The sequence below is a fragment of the Piliocolobus tephrosceles genome, chromosome 9 (genome assembly GCF_002776525.5).
Source record: "Piliocolobus tephrosceles isolate RC106 chromosome 9, ASM277652v3, whole genome shotgun sequence".
NCBI classification, from domain to species: domain Eukaryota; kingdom Metazoa; phylum Chordata; class Mammalia; order Primates; family Cercopithecidae; genus Piliocolobus; species Piliocolobus tephrosceles.
This window is the reverse complement of record NC_045442.1, coordinates 56,067,001-56,092,570: the sequence shown is the minus strand read 5'-3', so window position 1 is coordinate 56,092,570 and position 25,570 is coordinate 56,067,001. Positions and strand designations below refer to the sequence as shown.

At 40.0% G+C, this 25,570-nt stretch overlaps 1 protein-coding gene across 2 annotated transcripts in view; it reads left to right on the top strand.

The window, feature by feature from the left end:
- The window catches only part of ANK3 (ankyrin 3), a 713,837-nt gene that overhangs the window by 647,719 nt on the left and 40,548 nt on the right, over positions 1–25,570 (top strand). Inside the window, exons 29-37 of one of the 2 annotated variants that reach the window (XM_023185582.3) lie at positions 5,954–6,165; positions 7,431–7,638; positions 8,899–8,995; positions 9,319–9,547; positions 10,526–10,651; positions 11,405–11,527; positions 11,964–11,990; positions 13,518–13,599; positions 17,658–25,469. In XM_023185582.3, the coding sequence (XP_023041350.2) occupies positions 5,954–6,165; positions 7,431–7,638; positions 8,899–8,995; positions 9,319–9,547; positions 10,526–10,651; positions 11,405–11,527; positions 11,964–11,990; positions 13,518–13,599; positions 17,658–25,469 (8,916 nt within the window). The remainder of the gene's footprint in view (positions 1–5,953; positions 6,166–7,430; positions 7,639–8,898; positions 8,996–9,318; positions 9,548–10,525; positions 10,652–11,404; positions 11,528–11,963; positions 11,991–13,517; positions 13,600–17,657; positions 25,470–25,570) is intronic. The other variant, XM_026454835.2, reaches the window with a different exon arrangement.

Below are 25,570 nucleotides of genomic sequence, written 5' to 3'. Positions count from 1 at the left end.
AGTTGGGGCTTATCTTCAAAATACTGTTAAAATGTACATTGAAGGTCAATAACCATGCAAATTTTAATGGTGTCGAAAGAATTGCTAAAAGCTTTGAAAAAAATGGACACAAGACAGAGGGTCCCCGAGCTGCTGGGAAATTCGAAAATGTGTCAGAAGTTGAATGTGGAGGGTACTGATCAGCTTCTCCTGGGAGCTTCACTGTTTATATAGTTAGAAATCTGAGCATTTCCACTTACAACTTGTCTGCTGCATCTGAAATGTACATGTTCACTTTATATTTGGGGTGGCTAATGCCTTATCAAAGGTGATAGAGTATAGCTTAAGTGTGGTCAGCCTGCCTCTAATACACAAAGTGGCAATCAAAGGTGACAAGGTATAGCTTAACTGTGGTCAGCCTACCTCTATTACACAAAGTGGCAGTTCTTCTCAATTCAGGGCTATCATCGTTTTCAAGGGTGTTATAGCTGTTTCTTTCTACCTTTAATCCTCACAAACGGGTGCACACATACCCAGAACTCTCTCACATACAAAAATAGCTAAGAAGTGTACAATACTGCCATTCCCCAAAAGATGCCTCAGTTCCTCTGGTGGGTCTAGACTGATCTCGAGTAAATTTAATACTCACAGGATACACAGTTTGTTGTAAGCAGAATTAGGAAATCTGCCCCATTTGAAGGATGTAATTTCATGGTCATGTCTCCTTAAATTGCTAGCACCATAAGGAGTCCTGAGCCATTTTGAAGGAGAACATAATGACATCTTTGTGGCTGAAGGGAAAAAATATCTGCTTAGCTGATGATGATATGTTATATAGCAATTTAAATAGATAATCAGAACTTTCTCAGCTGCAACATGAGTTATGAACTTGAGGAATCCACTCTCTTAAGTAAGCCAAATCATGGAAAGGGAACTATATTTGTTCTCTATGGAAAACATTTATCTCCTTTCAGTTACATTGAATAGGTAAAAACTCCTCCAGAATGTAAAAACTCCTAAGCAGACTGATTCTTTCCTGTTTTTCTGTAGGAAAACTTTCTTTTTAAAAATTCTGGCTGGGCGCGGTGGTTCACGCCTGTAATCCCAGCACTTTGGGAGGCTGAGGCAGGCGGATTGCCTGAGGTCAGGAGTTTGAGACCAGCCTGGCCGACATGGTGAAACCCCGTCTCTACTAAAAATACAAAAATTAGCCAGGCATGGTGGCACATGCCTGTAATCCCAGCTGCTTGGGAGGCTGAGGTAGGAGAAGCTTGAGCCTGGGAGGCGGAGGTTGCAGTGAGCTGAGATGGTGCCCCTGCACTCCATCCTGGCCAACAGAGAGAGACTCTGTCTCAAAACAAAACAAAACAAAATTCTTTGTTTTCTTTTCTTTTCCTACACTAGGATTTCAGTGTTTAGGTTTACAGAGGAGAAGAAGATACTTGAGGAGGCAAAAAGGAGTAAAATTCCAGTTCCTTTTTTCTAATAGTTACTGTTTTTAACTAAAGAAGAAAATAGTTCTATAGTCATTCTTCCATTTGGGAAATCAATGTTTGATAATAAAAGTTCTGTTGGTGGCTCATTTTTAAAATCTTGGTTGAACCCTGTTTCTCTCCTAGTTGATAATTTGATCCTCCCATCTCAGAGTATAGTGGTTGATCCATAAAATTAAAAGATGTATTGATCCAATTACCTAATCATTCATTTTGTCATTCTACAAATTTCTATTTGAAATAAGCCATAATCTCGGCCTCACATTATCTGATAAAGGAGGCAGAAATGTTAATAGTGAAGGGACAGTGGGACACGTGCAGTATGTATCAGAGGTATGAAAAGAGGCCTACAGGAGTAATGAACAGCAAAAACAACCCCCATCCCCCAAAGTTTGGGAAATTTTTTCCTTTATTTTGTTAATAGGTAAAACAAGCGCAGCTATATTAACCCAAGGGTAATACTCCTTGTTCCCTACCCTCTTATCTCCCCTCCCCAATTCCATTTCCTGTTCCTCTGAGATAACCATTGCTAACAGCCTAGAATGTTTCTTCTACATATTTCTTATGAAAATATACAAACATGGCCTAGTGCAGTGGCTTGCACCTGTAATCCCAGCACTTTGGGAGGCCGAGGCAGGCGGATCATGAGGTCAGAGATCGAGACCATCCTGGCCAACATGGTGAAACCCCCTCTCTACTAAAAATACGAAAAATAGCTGGGCATGGTGTCGCGCACCTGTAGTCCCAGCTACTCGGGAGGCTGAGGCAGGAGAATCGCTTGAACCTGGGAGGTGGAGGTTGCAGTGAGTCGAGATTGTGCCACTGCACTCCAGCCTGGCCACAGAGTGAGACTCCATCTCAAAAACAAAAACAAACAAACAAAATGCAGATTACATTTTCCCCTATAAAGGATCATCCCATGCACATTGCTGTGCATCTTGCTCAGGTATACAGCGATTTCTGCAGGTTATCCAGGGCATTCACTGTCTGCCTGGCTCCCTCCCTTTCTCCCTCCCTCCAGGTCTGCCCTCTAGTGTCACATCTCAAATCATCCTGTTCAAATGAGAACCTCTCCTCCCACCCCCACCCTCCCTGGTCACATTCTATTCCCTCACCTTGATTTATGTTTTCTTCATATTTGTTTAGTGATGTACCTACCCCTCTCTATCCCCTATTAGAATAAAATTTCCATGTGAGAGTGACTTTAATTTCCTCTCTACCCTATCTCTAGTGATTAGATCAGTGCTCTACATGGTGGTCCCTCAGTAGAAACTTGGTAAATGAATGAATTGGAATCATTCTGTTTACTAACCGCAGGAATGTCTAGAATATGGGTAAACTGTTAATTATGTAACCATTCCCTTATTGATAAAGATGAAAGTTCTTTCAGGCTTTAGTCTTTATAAGCAATGCTGCTGGGTGCTGTGGCTCACACCTGTAGTCCCAACACTTTGTGGGGCCAACGCGGGGGATCACCTGAGGTCAAGAGTTTGAGACCAAGCCTGGCCAACATGGTGAAACCCTGTCTCTACTAAAAATACAAAAATTAGCCAGGGGTGGTGGCATGTGCCTGTAATCCCAGCTATTCAGGAGGCTGAGGCAGGAGAATCACTAGAACCGGGAAGGCAGAGGTTGCAATGAGTCGAGATCGTGCCCACTGCACTCCTGGGCGAGAAGGCGAGATATGTCTCAAAAAAAAGGTGTCAGTAAATGATATTGCTGGGTCCAGGGTAGGTGCATTTTCAATTTGAATAGATGACGCCCAGTTACACTGTTCAAAGATTATTGCCATTCATACCCACCTGCAATAATGAAAGCACTTGTTTCCCTTAATTTTTCTCTGATAACAAGATGTTATTAGTGTTTAAATTTAGCTAATCCAAGAAGTGGGTGTGGAGGGAGATAGTGTCTCATTATAATTGGCATTTCCATGTAAATTATCCAGCTTGAACTTGTAATATGTTCTACTGACCGTTTTTCAGCTTCTGTGAATTGCCTGTTTATAATATTTTGCTATTGTCTATTGACTTGTCTGCTATCATGTTATTAATACATTTGGTATTGAGCATATTAATCTTTTATTTGTCAGGTGTGGCTATTTTTCCAGTCTACTTTTTGTTTTTCAAGTTTACTGTTTTTGTCATGGAAATCTGTACATTTTTATGTAGTCAAATATATTACCTTTTATATTATGTTTTTAGGCTTCTGGGTTTCCAGTTTTGTATAGGAAAGTTTCCCCTAACTAAAGCTGAACCATATTTTCTTGAATTTTTTGGTAAGATTTTAATTTTTTTTTTTTTTTTTTTTGAAATGGAGTCTCACTCTGTCGCCCAGGATGGAGTGAGTGGCGTGATCTCAGCTCACTGCAACCTTCGCCTCCCAGGTTCAAGTGATTCTCCTGTTTCAGCCCCGCAAGTAGGTGGGATTACAGGTGCACGCCATCACACCCGGCTAAATTTTGTACTTTTTAGTAGAGATGGGGTTTCCCCTTGTTGACCAGGCCAGTCTTGAACTCCTGATGTCGTCATCTGCCTCGGCCTTCCAAAGTGCTGGGATTACAGGCATGAGCCACTACGCCTGGCCAGATTTTAATTTTTAAAAATAGTTATCTCCTAAGCAAATGGAATTTTTTATTTATATACAATAAGATGTGATTTAGCTTTGTTTTTCCAAATAGATTTCCTATTATGTAAATACCATCTTTTAAATAAATCATCTTTCTCCCACTTATTTGAAATTTAAATATATGACCTTGATTTAAATATAACTTAAATACATAATACATATATAAAAGTAAATATATATGGATTTATATATATACAGTATACATATTTAAACTTGATTCGCTATGATTGTCCCCCAACCTATTTGTCTATTCCTATGTATAATTCTTATATTTCTATAATGTGTGTGTTTAACTGTTTATGATACTTCTGAGTAAATTTTAATATCATATAAGATAAATTCTCCTTCACAAACCTACTTTTTCAAAATAATCTTGCTAATCTCAAACACTTATGCTATAAAAAAACATTTTTTTTTTTTTTTTGAGGCGGAGTCTCACTCTGCCGCCCAGGCTGGAGTGCAGTGACCGGATCTCAGCTCACTGCAAGCTCCGCCTCCTGGGTTCACGCCATTCTCCTGCCTCAGCCTCCCGAGTAGCTGGGACTACGGGTGCCTGCCACCATGCCCAACTAATTTTTTGTATTTTTTAGTAGAGATGGGATTTCACCGTGTTAGCCAGGATGGTCTCGAAAAAATTTTTAATTTATTCCAATGAAGCCCACCAGAAGTAGGCATAAAATTTGGCTTTGAAACACACACACACACGCACACACACATCTGGATGCACTATGGGGGATAGACAGGAGTGAGAGAGGTGAGTTGGTTGGGAGGTGGTCTTAGCAATTAGGCAAAGCTAAAACAGGGCCTGAACACCCAGGTGACAGGAGGGTGAGCCACGTCCAAAAGAGAATCAACTGGACTTGGACTTTGACCATTTGTAAAGTATGAAGGAAGCTGAGTCATAACTATTAGAGTGAAGGAGTGAACAGACTGTAAACCCTTCCTAGAGTTAGGACTATGGAGGAAAGTAGTTTTGGAGGTAAACTGGAGGGAAGAAGATGTATCCATGTGTGGACAGGTTGAGTTCCATGCATGAGAGCCATCAGTAGGCACGAAGAAATTGGTGATGATGATGCTAAACATGTGGATAACTTTAAACTATTTGAAAGAGGTTTTTAAATGACGTTCTGGAGCTCTCAGGCATACTTAAGCTCTTATTCACTTTCTTATGAGGCCTCACTTTTTTTTTTTTCCTAACTCATTTCTACTTTTGGCAGCTTGGGGGCAAAGTATTATAAATTCCCACTCTTGTTCTTGAAAACTGGGAATTTATCCACAGGTGGTAAAATGTCAGTTCTTGAAAATGTTTGTTCCCACTCAGTAAAAATATTTTCTACAAATACTTATATTAGTAGTTTTATAATATTTTTGCAAAACCCAGTATTTTATGGTCACTGCTATTTTCTCTTTATCAATAAAAACTATTTAGGCTATGGAGTATAAATGATTTTGACTATTAAAATGATGTATCGTCCGGGCCCAGTGGCTCACGCCTGTAATCCCAGCACTTTGGGAGGTCGAGGCAGGCAGGTCACCGGAGGTCGGGAGTTCAAGACTATCCTGGACAACATGGAGAAACCCTGTCTCTACTGAAAATACAAAATTAGCTGGGCGTGGAGGCGCATGCCTGTAATTCCAGCTACTCGGGAGGCTGAGGCAGGAGAATTGCTTGAACCAGGGAGGCAGAGGTTGTGGTGAGCCAAGATCAGGCCATTGCACTCTAGCCTGGGCAACAAGAGTGAAACTCCGTCTCAAAATAAACAAACAAATAAATAAATAAATAAGCATCATTTTGACTTAAGGTATGTTGTAGATATGCTTATTCTCATGGCATTTTCTTTCATTTGTCTTTTCAGAACTTGATAGCCCAGAAGAGTTAGGGAAAAAGCGTATCTGCAGGATTATCACGAAAGATTTCCCCCAGTATTTTGCAGTGGTTTCACGGATTAAGCAGGAAAGCAACCAGATTGGTCCTGAAGGTGGCATTCTGAGCAGCACCACAGTGCCCCTTGTTCAAGCATCTTTCCCAGAGGGTGCCCTAACTAAAAGAATTCGAGTGGGCCTCCAGGTAATGTTCACAAAAAGCTGTTTCCCTCAGTATGTGCAGAGAGCATGTGAGTGCCTGTTTTGCTCTGGAAATAGTTATTCTAACTCATCCTTAATGATACTGCTAATTAGGCCATTTGGGGGGAATCATTTACTTATTTCAAATAAAAAGCACCAAGTATAAAGTTAGCTTACTGGCTTGTTAAATAAGATACATATTTTAGGGTTGTTCCGTTTAAAAGTCTCAGTTAGTTTCTGATGAAAAACAATGTTTTCAGTCATAGGTTATTGGTCTCAGTATGTGGAACAACATACCAAGCCGTGGTTTATGATACGCCACATCATCAAAATCACTTAGAGGGAAGCCTGCAAGCTTTAGTGTTTCCATCTGATGGAAGTAAATCATAAATACTGAGTTTTATCCAAACCAATTGGAACTTGATTTGGTTTGGAAAGTTGACTGGAAATCTTGGGAAAAAAAAGATTTTTCTTATATTTATTTCAGCTAGGCTTTAGTTCTTTTTTTCCTTACTGAATAAGGAAAATGAACTAAAGTAACTTAATTGATGTTATTAATATCGTAATTAATAGTTTAACTGAAAGTTCTGTTCTTCTCGTGGGGCTGGACTCCCCTGCCCAATGGAGTTACTGGGTTTTGTTTGTTTGTCTGTTTTGAGCCAAGCACACTGAAGTCCTGAAATGACCTTGAGTAAGTACTTAGCCCTAACGAGACCACCTTACATTTCAGGGGTATGAAGCTCCCTTCACCTGCCTCCCATATCAAGTTATTTTACCAAATAGAAAAGAAACCAAATGGTAGAGGAGAGGCTTAGTCAACTAGAATTGAAATCTTTTGAAATTTTGAATACCTTTTTGTTATTAACTCTGAAAGCCTCAGTTTTTATGTGGGTATGAGTTGCCTTTATGAGGTTTTACTGAATGTCCTGCATAGGTTTAAAATATATTGGACTCAGCATTTATTGTCCTTTAATCTGGACTAGGCTAAGAAACTTGTATGCCATGAGACTGGATCCCCTCTCTTTCCTGCAAGCCAGTGCTATTTGTGTTCTGCTGGGGAAATACTCAGACTGACCAGTTCCTGTCCTAGTGTTTGGTTTTGTTTATTCATGCTTTCCTAAAATAGTAAGAAAGGTTAAAAAAGACATGGGGTTTTTTTTTTTTGGTTGTCTGTTTTTGTTTCTTCCCTTCTCACTTAAAAAGTAGACTTCCTGATTGGGGGAACGGGGAGGAAGTCACTTTCATTTAAAGTCCTTTCTCTGTCTGTAGGCCCAGCCTGTTCCAGATGAAATTGTGAAAAAGATCCTTGGAAACAAAGCAACGTTTAGCCCAATTGTCACTGTGGAACCAAGAAGAAGGAAATTCCATAAACCAATCACAATGACCATTCCAGTGCCCCCGCCCTCAGGAGAAGGTGTATCCAATGGATACAAAGGGGACAGTACACCCAATCTGCGTCTTCTCTGTAGCATTACAGGTTTGGTTAAGTCACTGCTGTACTTCCTATTGATTCCAAAGATTCCGTACAAAGACATGAAACCTTTGAAATGTCCATGCCAACATTATAAGAGAAAATAAAAGAACAAAACATTTTACTTGTCCATCACCTCATCCCTGGTTTCCCAAGGATCATTTCTTTAAGATCCTGGTCTCATGACTCATTTAAAATTTAGCGATAGCATCTTTCCTGCTATTAAGATTACCATTAGTAGAAGTATCATTAAATCTACAGCAGCATCTAGGTAATTTCTAGATTCAATCTAAGTAATATCTTGGTGACCTAGACAGAGGTAATTGACCTAGCAACATACTTTAAACTACAAGGACATTGGGTGGACTTTGGGAAAAATACATGTCCCACAGAGCACTAGTAATAGGAAAATGTTGAGTACATGGTTATTCTCACCTATCCTAATCTGATTTTTAACTGCAATTCCAAGATTATTAAAGATAGGCTTTGTTTTTGTTCTTCTTTTGTTCTCCAAAGAGTAATTTTAATGGCTGATGCCCCTTTTTACCCTCGGTAATTAATCGTACAGACTGAGCTGTTTCTTAACGTTGGTAATTCTTACCTTTTTAAAGAGTAAGAGGCTGGGCATGGTGGCTCACGCCTGTAATCCCAGCACCTCGGGAAGCCAAGGCGGGCGGATCACGTGAGGTCAGGAGTTTGAGACCAGCCTGGCCAACATGATGAAACCCCGTCTCCACTAAAAATACAAAACTTAGCTGGGCGTGGTGGCGGGCGCCTGTAATCCCAGCTACTGGGGAGGCTGAGGCAGGAGAATCACTTGAACCCAGGAGGCGGAGGTTGCAGTGAACTGAGATCATACCATTGCACTCCAGTCTTGGCAACAAGAGCGAGACTCCGTCTCAAAAAAAAAAAAGTGAAAGAGACTTAATTGTCCATCTGAAACAACAAATCTTTGCACTTACAAGTCGCATTTATAAAATACACTTATAAATTGTGGCTGCCCCAAGTTTAAGCCATTCATTAGTACCCAGACAAAAAACAAGGAATTTTTTCTAATTTAATAACATCTTACAAGGAAATCACAATAAGCCTGGTAAAAGTATAAAAGGAGAGTAGAGAGGAAAACTACCTTTAGTACACACTATTGAACTGAAGGTGCTGAAGTTTTGCCAGTTTGTGGCTATGCAGAAAGAAGAACAGGAGATGATGAAAATTTTACGAGGAACATCTCCCATGATAAAGTCAACATATCTGTTGTTCTCTCAGGGGGCACTTCGCCTGCTCAGTGGGAAGACATCACAGGAACAACTCCTTTGACGTTTATAAAAGACTGTGTCTCTTTTACAACCAATGTTTCAGCCAGGTATGGAAATAAAGGATTCCAAAAAGCAGTAAGGAATTAGTTTTTATTACCTTTTGGAAAGTAAAAATTGTTGTGTTCAATGCTTAAAAAAAAATGTGAGAAAAAAATTCTTAGTATTTGCTTATCAAAATTATCCTCAAATGACAAACACAAGGTTTCTGTGTTTGATACATGGAAAAAACGTCTTTGCTGTTTAAATGAACAAGTTAATAACATTTTGGGTTAGTTCCTTTATATATTCTGATTTTTTAAATTGTGAGTCTTTTTAAGATTTGGCTTTTAAATGGCCACATTTTCATACTTCTGTTTTCCGTTTTGCTCAGATTTTGGCTTGCAGACTGCCATCAAGTTTTAGAAACTGTGGGGTTAGCCACGCAACTGTACAGAGAATTGATATGTGTTCCATATATGGCCAAGTTTGTTGTTTTTGCCAAAATGAATGATCCTGTAGAATCTTCCTTGCGATGTTTCTGCATGACAGATGACAAAGTGGACAAAACTTTAGAGCAACAAGAGAATTTTGAGGAAGTTGCAAGAAGCAAAGATATTGAGGTACCTTGTTCACAAAAACAAGTTCATTTCATTACATGAGATATGGGGTTTTATTTTGTGGCCTTAATAGTACTTACTATAAAATACCAAGTGCATTATTGATTTTACTTTTACTTTAAAAAATGTGATATAAATTAATACTCAAATTTTTTTTTATCTTTTTTTTTTTTTTTTTTTTTTTTTTTTGGAGACAGAGCCTTGCTCTATTGCCCAGGCTGGAGTGCACTGGCGCAGTTTTAGCTTACTGCAACCTCCGCCTCCTGAGTTCAAACAATTCTCCTGCCTCAGCCTCCCAGGTAGCTGGGATTACAGGTGCCTGCCACCATACCCAGCTAATTTTGTGTATTTTTAGTAGAAATGAGGTTTTGCCGTGTTAGCCAGGCTGGTCTCAAACTCCTGACCTCGTGATCCACCTGCCTTGGCCTCCCAAAGCACTGGCATTACATGAGTCACCACGCCCGGCCAATACTCAAATTATTTTAAGTGTCTTTGGTGCTGTTTTAACTGGTTAAAACATAGTACTAATGAATTTCAGTTATGGTCTCCATTTTCTTGTGGTCACTTGAGTTACCTACTTTCCAGAATCACTGTTTATATACATTACTATGATTTTCCTTTTTCAAACCCAGTGAACATGTAAGGATCTAACAGTCCAAAAAAAAAAAAAAGAGGTAGCTTTCAAAATCTATACAAATAAGTGATTGATGTCAGGCACATTATTAAATATTTTTAAAGTTGCCAGAATAAAAATAAATGTATAATTCTGTATGTGTCCATGCTATGGATTCCAATTACAATTGGTGAATTGTAAGCACACAACATTATGTTTATTGCAAATAGCACCACAGAAGTAACTGCCTAACAGAGACAAATGTGACATAGTATCATGTCAGTCTTTTCATGTTATGTGACATAAAAATCTCAAAATATTTCAAACTCAGATTAACATTAAATCATTTATTTCTTTTACTCTAAAAGGTTCTGGAAGGAAAACCTATTTATGTTGATTGTTATGGAAATTTGGCCCCACTTACCAAAGGAGGACAGCAACTTGTTTTTAACTTTTATGCTTTCAAAGAAAATAGACTGCCTTTTTCCATCAAGGTAAATCGTCTTTAACAGAGAATCTGTGAATTATGGGGAAAAAAATACTCTTAGAGAATAAAAATAAAAGGTTTTAATGATTTATTTAATTTGTAATATCCCATCAAATCTGAACTCATAAGGTCAGATTTTTGTTCTGGTTCTACCAGAGTATACTTTCAAACCAGTAAAGCTTTATAACTGGTAAAAAGGATCTTTATTTTTCAAAGAGTTCAATAACGTTTATGTTTAAGCAAACATTTGTAAAACCAAACAATCTAGAGTAACACAATGTGTTATTTCTGGTTAATATTCAGTAATCAAATAATGGATGAAATGCAAATTCAGTATTCAAGTTTCATTTTCATTTCTGGTAGAGTCCAGGGACATTCTAGAGGGATCTTCTTTCTCCAAGAATAAAAGGAGATAGGAAAATTGTTTTATCATTATTATTTGCTGTTACTGTTGCAAAAGCTGGAGCTTTCAGGAAAAAAAAAAACTGTTAGAAGGAAAATGCACATAACTCAGATTATATTATGAATTGTCAGGATTAGATCATCAGACACAACAATCCTGCGTTTAGGAATCGGGCATCTAACTCTTGTTGAGTTCAGATGTGACCGCCCCAGTTGCTTCATAATTGTAATCATCTTTTCCCTTTACCTTTCCTGCCTCTCATAGGGCTTGTTAAAACAAACATATTTAACTCTTGTACAGTTAAAAATCCTCAGATAAATCTCATTCTATAACCATCAACTACCAAAATTCTTCTAGATTAGAGACACCAGCCAAGAGCCCTGTGGTCGTCTGTCTTTTCTGAAGGAACCAAAGACAACAAAAGGACTGCCTCAGACAGCGGTTTGCAACTTAAATATCACTCTGCCAGCACATAAAAAGGTATCTTTTAGTACTGCTTTAAATCATCTTTCCCTGGTCTTGAAGAAGTGGGCCTTTGGTATGCAATTAAGGAATGCTTTGTAACATGAATAAAGCTCTTAAAACTGAAGTTGTATTAGTCTCCTCGTGTAGATTGCCTAAGTCTTGTTAATGTGGTGTCAAATTCTTACAGTTTGTATGATGGAGTCTTCTCTGTTTATCGCTTTTGCTTCTGCTGGTAGTGCATAGATTTTTATGCTTTCAAATAATGTCATGTGTTAATTTGCCATGGATGTACAGTTCTTGATATTTTTTGTTGGCTTTTTTTTATTTGCTTTGCTTTCTAAATCAGCTTGCATTTGTGCTCCCTACTCAGTCCTTTTCATATCCTGATATTCTTTTCCCTGCTGTCCATTATAATATTCCTTGTCTCTGCAATGCATCTTGGAACCAAAAGGAGACAGAGTCAGATCAAGATGATGAGGTAATATAAACACTTCTGCTTTTATTCTATCAGAAGTAGAATAGAAATTGAATCTGTATGACAGAAGTTGCGGAGGGCTAAAGTGCGGGAAACATATAAATTATATTTTTGCAGGTCTTAAGTAGGTAAAAGGGTGTCTATTTTTCTTAAATGGTTCACTCTTCTTCCACACGTACTTAAGAGTATTTAAATATATTCAACAAAATTCTAATACAGCTAATGATTTAGAAACTAAAGTTCTTTAAGCATTTTTAAATGTGATAGATTGGCATGTACAAATAAACATTAAAATTTTTTTTAGACAAGTCAAGTGCAATAGTGAGAAAGGGGGAAAGAGTAGGACCAGGAAGTTCTATTTATGACTGACTACGAACAGTCAATTGAGATAACACACTACTTTCGGACCTGCCAAATAGACATTTTGTAAAAGTTTCATGTGCCTATTTTACTATCAACTATATCCTGCTATCCAGCATGTTATAACATTTAAATCAAGATCACGTTTAATATGTGCAATTTTATTGTACAAATAACTTATGTTGTATGTGATATAAAATATTTGCTTACTAGCTATTGATAAATCTTTGATATTCTCACTAAAAAAATGTATCTTGACCTTTTTTTAAGAATATAGTTCAACCAAGTTGCCTCCTAATGTTTCTCTAAGTTATATGATAATTAGATTTTTAAATCCCACTCAATAGTAATAAATAGAATCAAGTAGCCTTAGGACACAGTAATAGTACCTCTGGTCAGGCGCAGTGGCTCGCGCCTATAATCCTAGCACTTTGGGAGACCAAGGCGGGGGTGGGGTGGGGGAATCAGGGAGTTCGACACCAGCCTGGCCGACATGGCGAAACCCCGTCTCTACTAAAAATACAAAAATTAGCTGGACGTGGTGCTGCATGCCTGTAATCCCATCTACTCAGGAGGCTGAGGCAGAATTGCTTGACCCCAGGAGGCAGAGGTTGCAGTGAGCCAAGATCTGGCCACTGTACTCTAGCCTGGGTGACAAGAGCAAGACTCCGTTCCTACCCCGCACTGTGCACCCCCCCACCGCCCAGAAAATGTACTTCTAACAAAACCATTCATCTGTTTTCAATCTCCTCATCTACACTTTATGCCTATTAACGTACAGAAACCCCAGCAGTAATTGGAATAATAAACTTTGTGTGCCTTTCTCCCTTGAATGTACTCACATAGAGTGAGTGTACTTTGTGATATATGTGCTTTCGATATGAACAGATCCAGGAAAATTTACTGCTCAGCATCAGAAGTCTCTGTAATGCTTGTCTTTTACTTGTACTTCCCTGTAGTCTGCTGTTGTTGGTGCTCTTAAATTTGCCAAATGATGATTTTGGTTAAGACGGGGGGGGTGGGGCTATAAAATCCCAGTAGGAAATCAACATTTCCTAAGAAGGAAAATAAACAACTTATCAACATGCCATCCTACAAAATGTTTTAAAACTGTGAAGATGTCACAGGGAAGTTGGAAATAGAGTTGTCTTTTTTTTTTTTCCTTTTCAGATTGAGAAAACAGATAGACGACAGAGCTTCGCATCCTTAGCTTTACGTAAGCGCTACAGCTACTTGACTGAGCCTGGAATGAGTGAGTTTTCTAACACATTTACTAATCTATGTGGATTTTCATAAGAAGAGACATTTTTTCTATACAAACCAAATTTTATCATTTGGAAAGTCAATGGCAAAAGAAAAATTGCCTGCAGGAAAACCCTATCATACAACTTAGGTAGTATTTTGTACCTAGTTGAGGATGTGAGGTAAACACACCCCTAGCTCATACTTCAAAACAGTTTTTAAAGCCATTAACTATTTTTAAATTAGAAATATCTATTACTTTTCTTTAAAAACCTTGATTTTTACTTTAACTATGCTAGGAGATACATATGAAAGTTACTTTAGATCTATGCTCAGATGAAGAAAAATTACTCATATATTTGGAATGGTAGAAAAATGATAAAGTTACTTTGTCATCTCATTTTTCTCAGTATAGATAGGTTGTCATGTCCTAGTCCCGATTCTTTTTCTTCCTACTTTGCAAGAATCACATTTCCTTGCCTTCTTGAGGTAGCACTTCTTTACAGGCTTCTTCTTTCCTCCCTCCCTCACCCTCACTTCCTCTCCTCCTGTCCTTTATTAAAATACCGCTTCTAAGGCTGGTCTTCACTAGACCGGTTAGACCCTTTTCTTTTCTCAATGATTGTTTTTGTTCATTGTTAGCTGGCATGCACTTATTAAGATATAGATTCATTCAGTCATATCTGTTTATATATTCTCTCTGTCTCTCTCTCTGCCTCCTCTTCCCTTTACTTCCCTCATCCTTGTAATCATCACCTCTGGTGATCTCTACAGCCCTCAAGATAACACCCTCCCCCAGCAGGGAACTAGGAGTACTGAGCACAGCACTGTATTTGACTGACATATTGGTGCCACTTTAACCGTTCTCCTCATTCTAAATGAGAGGAGATTATACAAAAATTCTTTTTTCATTAGTGAATAATTCCTGGCTGTTTCCCATTGACACAGTTTCTTAAGTTCAAGGAGGTTTGGAAATTCGCCAGTAAGAGTCACAACTTTGGCTTTTCCCACCTTTTCTGGAGTCTTGTTTTTGTGGGCCAACAGCATAGCATATAAGATCTGCGGCAGGACACTACTGCACTACTTAGTTGAGACGGTCTTAGCATCATCTTCTGGAGCCTAGCCCCTTGACTATTAGAGAAGTTTTCATATTCAAATACAAAATGGAGAATATAAGCCAAATGAAAGAAACCTACCACATTCAAGAATGTTTCCTCAGATCTCAGTTCTCCTCTAGCAGAAATGTCTAAATCCTCTCAGAAACATAAGGGCTGAAATTAACTCATATTATGCTACAGAGCAGAAGAGGGGTGTGTGTGTGTGTGTGTGTGTGTGTGTGTATGTAGCTAGATGGTTTCCAGCATTGAGGAGGTTTTCTTTGGAATACTATTTTCCCTGGAGATCCTCGGTGGGTAATTGGTTGAGACCCTGTAGGCAACATTGTTAAGCTTTGGACAGGCTCAATGGACCAGCTGCTTTAGGTCGGAGGCCCCTTCAGGCAGGTGAGTTTCCATCTGATTCTGGTCACTAAGGCCAAGTCAGTTGAATGTTTCCCACTTATCATAGTGTTACTGATTAGATCCAGCTAAGGCGTATGCAGCTTGTGTTCCCGGATTTTTGCTAGAAGAGGAGGGAACTCTTCTGTTTTATGAAAGGGTACATAAGCGTGGTAAACAAGGGAATGAATAGGGATAGGAAGTGACTAAAAGAAAACTAAGTCTCAAAACTGGTGTTATGGGAACTCCAAGTGAATGCCACTTTTCCCTCACCATGCTGCCTTTCCAACCCCTTCCCCCCCAGGAAAAAGATTCTGGATTAGTTCAGTGCCTGACATCCAGAAATTCCCTGTTATAAAGGGATCCCAAAACATATCTTTAAAACATAAAATGTGTAACTGATTGGTAGGTTGGTCATTCCTTGCAAAGTATAAAACCATAGACATGGTTCAAAAGACTTCTTTGCCTGATAGAGCCAGCCTTCAGTGGTAAAGGATAGATGCTTTGTCAATGTCTGATAGTTACAAAAATAAATGCTTGTGAGACACAGACTAAGCTCAAATCATTGAATTGAAGGAATCCCCGAACCTTCCATTTGCAGCGTGGCATTTCCAAAAGAGTTCAGCAGTTTAATATTGAGAATTATGGCAAGAAGGGGTAATGAATAGGCGAGTTTTTCCTTAGTTCTTCCGCTTTCTTTAGAATAATATGTAAGCCTAGGAAAGGATATGTTCGGAATGTTTGAATTTAAATGTACACTAGGAGTGAACATCTTCACCCTTGTGGGAGTGCTGCTAATCCAAGGACTGGATTGTAGCAATGGCACGGGCACAGCATGAAGAACATAAAAGCTGAAGCAGATTCTCAGTTTCTCTTTGAGTTTCACGATTCTGAACCAGGGCTTTCCTGGAGCAAAACTGTATTCAACCTTGGTGTAGAACATTAGCCTTTGGCAGGCCTTGCAAATCTCTGTGACCAGCTTGGTTTGTTTGAGTTGTAGAAGCAGAGAGGACCAAGTATGTGTTTGTGCTCCCCAGCAAGTGTGCTTACTTCATTTGTGTGTTTCTTGCTCCATTGCCAGAAGAAATGCTGGTATTACTATATCCATTCTTCCTAGTGGCAGGTCGACCTAATGACTGCTTCAGTGTTTGTGATATCCATGAGTCCCATGAATATTATGGGAAGGCACCAGAATTGGTCCCTTTGAAATTGATAAACATATATACACACACCCCACATATGCTACTGTAGGTACTTAAATATGGGGTGTTAAAAATACAAATGTACTTTTTAGATGTCCCCCATGACAGCTTTTGAAAATTAAATGTAGATTAGGTTATGAAAAAATATCTGAGATAAACTATATGCTTTTTATCCATAATGAAGAGTTACAGACGTGGACATATTTAGTTGCAGGTGATTTTATAATGTGCAGTAGAAAATATTTTCCTAAAATCTCAAAAGGTACCAAGACTTCATATCTCATGGAAAAAGTGTACTCTTCTTTCTAAATGCCCTTGTGAAAGTATCTTTTAAAGGTTATATATTGTGCATAATATGGCATAGGAATTGTATTACTTCATTGGCTTGTTTGCCATGATATATTGTGCATGATAAAATGTTTTCAGTTGCTTTGCTTGCTTATGGTAACCATGAACCATATTTTCTGTTTTTTTTTTCTTTGTGTGTGTATATGTACACATGCATTTTAAAGTCATTTCATATTATGTTTTCTTTTCCCCTCATCAAAAGGAATATACTGCATGGAAAAGATAAATGCAAACATTCCTTTTCTTTGTTTGTTTGTTTGTTTGTTTTTTTAATTCTGACTCAGAAAACTTCTTGCTCTTATTGGCTTTTTATGGGTGTAAAGCATAACCGAACTGTGCATGGGAGATACAGATTTAAAATCCAGTGGCTTCACAGTTTGCACATCAGTTGCCTGTCACTTAAAAGTTATTTTGGATTCTGCATGAAATAGGCTTGAGTGGTTTTTGAAAAAAGTTTTAGATATTTAATGTATAGCTACATATATTGAAATGGTTCTTAGTAGGTGCAATCTGTATCATGGAAAGGCTAAAGGAGAGAGAGGACATTAGAAATTACTAAAATGAAAGTTGTATGGTTGCACGAAACAAACATGTACCTATACAGGCAAAATAGAACAGGCTACTGATATTTCAAAACCAACACATAAGAAAGTCAATAGGAAGTAGGGAACAGTTTTCCATTATGGTTATTTTTCTCATCATTAATTCTTTCCTCGTGTTTTCTATTTTTCATTGTTTGCCTCTTTGGTTGCAACGTGCTTTTTCTTTCATTTCACATTACTCTGCTTTTTTATTTAGTTGTTTTTTTTTTTTTAACTTCTTTGGATTAGTTATGTCTGTAGAAATTTATTTTTCCTCTTAATTGTTCCTTTTGCCTCTTCCATTCTAAATCATGCAAACAATTGTACTTGCTTTTGTAATATTTCAAAGTTTACTGACCAATTTTTTTCTCTGGTCTCTCTGTTTCTCAACCATTTTTGTTGATTTTTGTGTTTGATTTCATTTTAAAATTTAAGAAACAGTTGAACGGAGTACAGGAGCAACAAGATCCCTCCCCACCACTTACTCATACAAGCCATTCTTTTCTACAAGACCATACCAGTCCTGGACAACAGCTCCGATTACAGTGCCCGGGCCAGCCAAGTCAGGCTTCACTTCTTTATCAAGTTCTTCCTCTAATACGCCATCAGCTTCTCCGTTAAAATCAATATGGTCTGTTTCGACTCCTTCTCCAATCAAATCCACATTAGGCGCGTCAACTACATCTTCAGTTAAATCCATTAGTGACGTGGCATCTCCAATTAGATCCTTTCGGACAATTTCTTCGCCGATAAAAACTGTGGTGTCACAATCTCCATACAATATCCAAGTTTCCTCTGGTACCCTGACTAGAGCTCCCGCAGTCACGGAAGCTACGCCCTTAAAAGGGCTGGCATCCAATTCTACGTTTTCCTCTCGAACCTCTCCAGTGACTACAGCAGGGTCTCTTTTGGAGAGGTCATCGATTACTATGACACCCCCTGCCTCCCCCAAATCAAACATTAATATGTATTCCTCAAGTTTGCCATTTAAGTCAATTATTACATCCGCAGCACCGTTAATATCTTCACCTTTAAAGTCAGTGGTGTCTCCAGTTAAATCAGCAGTTGATGTCATTTCATCAGCCAAAGTTACAATGACATCTTCTCTCTCATCACCTGTGAAGCAGATGCCTGGACATGCAGAGGTAGCATTAGTCAACGGATCTATTTCCCCTCTAAAATATCCATCATCTTCAACTTTAATTAATGGATGCAAAGCCACTGCCACGTTACAAGAAAAAATTTCTTCAGCTACAAACTCTGTGAGCTCTGTGGTCAATGCAGCCACTGACACAGTTGAGAAAGTGTTTTCTACCACGACTGCAATGCCATTTTCCCCACTCAGGTCCTATGTTTCTGCAGCACCATCAGCTTTTCAGTCTCTAAGAACTCCTTCCGCAAGTGCACTCTATACATCCCTTGGGTCGTCAATATCTGCAACTACCTCATCTGTAACTTCATCAATTATAACAGTGCCAGTATACTCTGTAGTCAATGTTTTGCCAGAACCAGCATTAAAGAAACTTCCAGACTCTAATTCATTTACAAAATCAGCAGCAGCCTTGCTGTCACCCGTTAAAACATTGACTACGGAGACACGTCCTCAGCCTCACTTCAATCGAACTTCATCTCCAGTTAAGTCCTCTTTGTTCCTTGCACCCTCTGCCCTTAAGTTGTCTACACCATCTTCTTTATCTTCCAGTCAGGAGATACTAAAAGACGTGGCTGAAATGAAAGAGGACCTCATGCGGATGACCGCAATACTACAGACAGATGTGCCCGAGGAGAAGCCATTCCAACCTGAACTCCCAAAAGAAGGGAGAATTGATGATGAAGAACCTTTCAAAATTGTAGAGAAAGTAAAGGAAGACTTAGTGAAAGTTAGTGAAATCCTTAAAAAGGATGTGTGTGTAGATAATAAAGGATCACCCAAATCACCAAAGAGTGACAAAGGACACTCTCCCGAAGATGACTGGATAGAATTTAGTTCGGAAGAAATCCGGGAAGCCAGGCAACAAGCTGCTGCGAGCCATTCTCCATCTCTGCCAGAGAGAGTGCAAGTAAAAGCAAAAGCCGCCTCCGAAAAGGATTATAACTTGACCAAAGTTATTGATTACCTAACAAATGATATTGGGAGTAGTTCACTGACAAACTTAAAATACAAGTTTGAAGACGCAAAGAAGGATGGTGAGGAGAGACAGAAAAGAGTTTTAAAACCAGCAATTGCTTTGCAGGAACACAAACTCAAAATGCCTCCAGCCTCCATGAGGCCTTCCACCTCTGAGAAAGAATTGTGTAAAATGGCTGATTCCTTTTTTGGAACAGATACTATCTTAGAGTCTCCTGATGACTTTTCTCAACATGACCAAGATAAAAGTCCCTTGTCTGACAGTGGCTTTGAAACAAGAAGTGAAAAGACACCTTCAGCCCCACAAAGCGCTGAAAGCACTGGTCCTAAACCACTTTTTCATGAAGTTCCCATCCCTCCTGTCATTACAGAAACAAGAACTGAAGTGGTTCATGTTATCAGGAGCTATGAGCCCTCAGCTGGGGATGTTCCCCAGACCCAACCAGAGGAGCCTGTGTCACCTAAACCTTCACCTACTTTTATGGAATTGGAACCAACGCCCACCACCTCTAGTATTAAAGAAAAAGTTAAGGCATTTCAAATGAAAGCCAGTAGCGAAGAAGATGACCACAATCGGGTTTTAAGCAAAGGCATGCGTGTTAAAGAAGAAACTCACATAACCACAACCACCAGAATGGTTTATCATTCTCCACCAGGCGGTGAAGGTGCATCTGAAAGAATTGAAGAAACCATGTCAGTCCATGACATCATGAAGGCCTTTCAGTCCGGGCGGGATCCTTCCAAAGAACTGGCAGGTCTGTTTGAACATAAGTCGGCAGTGTCTCCAGATGTTCACAAGTCTGCTGCTGAAACCTCAGCCCAGCATGCAGAGAAGGACAACCAAATGAAACCCAAACTGGAGCGTATAATAGAAGTCCACATCGAAAAAGGTAACCAAGCTGAGCCCACTGAAGTCATTATTAGAGAAACCAAAAAGCATCCAGAAAAAGAAATGTATGTATATCAGAAAGACTTATCCCGGGGAGATATTAACCTAAAAGATTTTCTGCCAGAAAAACACGATGCTTTTCCTTGTTCAGAGGAACAGGGTCAGCAAGAAGAAGAAGAACTTACTGCTGAAGAGTCATTGCCTTCTTATCTGGAGTCTTCCAGAGTAAACACTCCTGTGTCCCAAGAAGAAGATAGCCGCCCTAGTTCTGCTCAACTCATATCTGATGACTCTTATAAAACATTGAAGCTTTTGAGTCAACACTCAATAGAATACCATGACGATGAGTTGTCAGAACTAAGAGGGGAGTCTTACAGGTTTGCTGAGAAAATGCTTCTGTCAGAAAAGCTAGATGTGTCTCATTCTGATACTGAGGAATCGGTTACAGACCATGCAGGACCCCCTAGCTCAGAGTTACAGGGGTCTGATAAGCGGTCCAGAGAAAAAGTAGCCACTGCCCCCAAAAAAGAAATTCTCTCCAAAATCTATAAAGATGTTTCTGAAAATGGTGTAGGTAAAGTGTCTAAAGATGAGCATTTTGATAAAGTGACAGTGTTGCACTATTCTGGCAATGTTAGTAGTCCAAAACATGCCATGTGGATGCGCTTTACTGAGGACAGATTAGACAGAGGTAGAGAGAAGTTGATTTATGAAGATAGGGTGGACAGGACTGTGAAGGAGGCTGAAGAAAAACTGACTGAAGTGTCACAGTTTTTTCGTGACAAAACTGAAAAGCTCAATGATGAACTGCAGTCCCCAGAGAAAAAGGCACGCCCTAAAAATGGCAAAGAATATTCTTCTCAAAGCCCTACCGGTAGCAGCCCTGAGAAAGTGCTGCTGACAGAACTGCTGGCATCCAGTGATGAATGGGTTAAGGCAAGACAGCATGGCCCTGATGGACAAGGCTTCCCCAAGGCCGAGGAGAAGGCACCCAGTCTCCCCAGCAGCCCAGAGAAGACGGTTCTCTCCCAACAGACTGAGGACAGCAAGTCCACAGTGGAAGCCAAAGGAAGTATTTCACAGAGCAAAGCACCAGATGGGCCCCAGTCTGGATTCCAGCTCAAACAATCTAAACTCAGTTCCATTAGATTAAAATTTGAACAAGGCACACATGCAAAAAGTAAGGACATGTCTCAAGAAGACAGAAAGTCAGATGGCCAGTCCAGAATCCCAGTTAAAAAAATACAGGAGAGCAAGCTACCCGTCTACCAAGTTTTTGCTAGAGAAAAACAGCAGAAGGCCATAGACCTCCCAGATGAAAGTGTATCTGTGCAAAAAGATTTTATGGTATTAAAAGCCAAAGATGAGCATGCCCAAAGCAACGAAATTGTTGTAAATGATTCTGGCTCTGATAATGTGAAAAAACAGAGAACTGAAATGTCAAGTAAAGCAGTGCCTGACTCTTTTTCTGAGCAGCAGGCTAAAGACTTGGCATGTCATATAACCTCAGATTTAGCAACTAGGGGACCATGGGACAAAAAGGTCTTTAGAACATGGGAGAGTTCGGGAGCCACTAACAATAAGTCTCAGAAAGAAAAACTTTCGCATGTACTTGTTCATGATGTAAGAGAGAATCACATTGGTCACCCTGAGAGTAAAAGTGTTGATCAAAAGAATGAATTTATGTCTGTGACTGAGAGAGAACACAAATTGTTAACAAATGGCTCTCTCTCAGAAATTAAAGAAATGACTGTAAAATCTCCCTCCAAAAAAGTCTTATATAGGGAATATGTCGTGAAAGAAGGGGACCATCCAGATGGATTGCTTGATCAGCCTTCCAGGAGGAGCGAGAGCTCAGCAATGTCACACATTCCCGTCAGAGTTGCTGATGAGAGGAGAATGCTGTCTTCTAACATTCCCGATGGTTTTTGTGAACAGTCGACCTTTCCAAAACATGAACTATCCCAAAAATTGTCCCAGTCAAGCATGAGTAAAGAGACAGTTGAGACACAGCACTTTAATTCTATAGAAGATGAAAAAGTTACCTATTCAGAAATCAGCAAAGTTTCCAAACACCAGAGTTATGTAGGTTTATGCCCACCTCTCGAGGAAACCGAAACCTCCCCCACCAAATCTCCTGATTCTTTAGAGTTTAGCCCAGGAAAGGAATCTCCCTCTAGTGATGTATTCGACCACAGTCCCATTGATGGATTGGAAAAACTCGCACCACTAGCCCAGACAGAGGGAGGGAAAGAGATAAAAACTTTACCCGTTTATGTCAGTTTTGTACAAGTGGGGAAGCAATATGAAAAGGAGATACAACAAGGAAGTGTAAAAAAAATCATAAGTCAGGAATGTAAGACAGTGCAAGAAACCAGGGGCACCTTTTATACAACTAGACAGCAAAAGCAACCTCCTTCTCCCCAAGGTAGTCCAGAAGATGATACTCTAGAGCAAGTATCCTTTCTAGACAGCTCTGGGAAAAGCCCTTTAACCCCAGAAACGCCCAGTTCAGAGGAAGTGAGTTACGAATTTACATCTAAGACACCTGACTCGCTCATAGCTTATATACCAGGCAAACCCAGCCCAATTCCCGAGGTTTCTGAGGAGTCAGAGGAGGAGGAACAGGCCAAGTCAACCTCCCTAAAGCAGACTACAGTGGAGGAAACAGCAGTTGAGCGTGAAATGCCTAATGACGTGAGCAAAGACTCTAACCAAAGACCCAAAAATAACAGAGTTGCCTATATTGAATTTCCCCCTCCTCCACCACTGGATGCGGACCAGATTGAGTCAGATAAGAAGCATCATTTTCTCCCAGAAAAAGAGGTTGACATGATTGAAGTCAATCTGCAAGATGAGCATGACAAGTACCAGCTGGCTGAACCTGTCATTAGAGTGCAGCCACCTTCACCAGTTCCTCCCGGGGCAGACGTCAGTGATTCGAGCGATGACGAGTCTATTTATCAGCCAGTCCCAGTTAAAAAATACACCTTCAAATTAAAGGAAGTGGACGACGAACAAAAAGAAAAATCCAAAGCTTCTGCTGAAAAGGCTTCCAACCAGAAAGAACTGGAAAGTAACGGATCTGGAAAAGATAATGAATTTGGCCTTGGCCTTGATTCACCTCAGAATGAAACTGCCCAGAATGGGAACAATGACCAGTCCATCACAGAGTGTTCCATTGCCACCACAGCAGAGTTTTCTCATGACACGGATGCCACAGAGATCGACTCTCTGGATGGCTATGACCTGCAAGATGAAGACGATGGCTTGACAGAGAGCGATTCTAAACTCCCAAGTCAAGCCATGGAAATTAAGAAAGATATCTGGAACACAGAGGGCATTCTGAAGCCAGCTGACCGCTCTTTTAGCCAAAGTAAACTCGAAGTTATCGAGGAGGAGGGAAAGGTGGGACCAGATGAAGACAAGCCACCTTATAAAAGTTCTTCATCTGAAAGGACTCCTGATAAGACTGATCAGAAGTCAGGGACCCAGTTCTTCACACTGGAAGGCAGACATCCTGACAGATCAGTGTTTCCTGATACTTACTTCAGTTACAAAGTAGATGAAGAATTTGCCACTCCTTTTAAAACAGTAGCTACCAAAGGTCTAGATTTTGACCCTTGGTCCAATAACCGAGGGGATGATGAAGTTTTTGACAGTAAATCACGGGAAGATGAAACTAAGCCATTTGGGCTGGCGGTAGAAGACCGCTCTCCAGCAACAACCCCTGATACAACGCCAGCCAGAACGCCAACTGATGAAAGTACCCCAACTAGTGAGCCTAACCCCTTCCCATTTCATGAAGGAAAAATGTTTGAGATGACTCGCAGTGGTGCAATTGACATGAGCAAGAGGGATTTTGTTGAAGAGAGGCTCCAATTTTTCCAGATTGGTGAGCATACTTCTGAAGGGAAGTCAGGGGACCAGGGGGAAGGGGATAAAAGTATGGTCACTGCCACACCACAGCCACAGTCAGGGGACACCACTGTAGAAACCAATCTAGAGAGAAATGTAGAGACACCTACAGTGGAACCTAACCCCAGCATCCCGACCAGCGGAGAGTGTCAGGAAGGCACATCCAGTAGTGGCTCCCTGGAGAAATCGGCAGCAGCCACTAACACCTCTAAAGTTGACCCCAAGTTGCGCACGCCTATAAAAATGGGAATTTCTGCATCCACCATGACCATGAAGAAAGAAGGCCCTGGAGAAATAACAGATAAGATAGAAGCGGTGATGACCAGTTGTCAGGGATTAGAAAATGAAACTCTAACAATGATTTCAAATACAGCCAATAGCCAGACGGGCGTTAGGCCCCATGAAAAACATGATTTTCAAAAAGATAACTTTAATAACAACAACAATTTGGATTCTTCCACTATACAGACAGATAACATTATAAGTAATATAGTTACCACAGAACATTCTGCACCCACTTGTACCACAGAGAAAGACAACCCAGTGAAAGTCTCATCAGGAAAAAAGACAGGGGTACTACAAGGACACTGTATAAGAGATAAGCAGAAAGTTCTTGGAGAACAGCAAAAAACAAAGGAATTGATAGGGATTAGGCAAAAATCCAAACTTCCCGTAAAGGCCACTTCACCAAAAGATACCTTCCCACCGAACCATATGCCAAACACTAAAGCAAGTAAAATGAAGCAGGTTAGTCAATCTGAGAAAACCAAAGCCCTTACTACTTCTTCATGTGTAGATGCCAAGTCCAGAATTCCAGTGAAAAACACACACAGGGATAACATAGTTGCAGTTAGAAAAGCATGTGCCACACAAAAGCAAGGGCAGCCAGAGAAAGGCAAGGCCAAACAGCTTCCATCCAAGTTGCCAGTAAAGGTAAGATCCACCTGTGTCACTACCACCACCACCACCACCACTGCCACCACCACCACCACCACCACCACCACCACCAGCTGCACAGTTAAAGTTAGGAAAAGTCAGCTCAAGGAAGTATGTAAACATTCCATTGAATATTTTAAGGGAATTAGTGGTGAGACCTTAAAGCTTGTGGACCGCCTCTCTGAAGAAGACAAAAAGATGCAGTCCGAGTTGTCCGATGAGGAAGAAAGTACCTCAAGAAACACGTCGTTGTCCGAGACTTCCCGGGGTGGCCAGCCTTCAGTTACAACGAAGTCTGCTAGAGATAAGAAAACAGAGGCAGCACCTTTAAAATCAAAGAGTGAAAAGGCCGGCAGTGAGAAAAGGAGCAGTAGAAGGACTGGTGAGAATGAAGGCAGTCAGGTCTCTCGAGCACTCTGCTCACATCCTGGAGAACGAGCATAGTTTGTAAACACTTTCCAACTCGTAGACCCTAGTGCATGA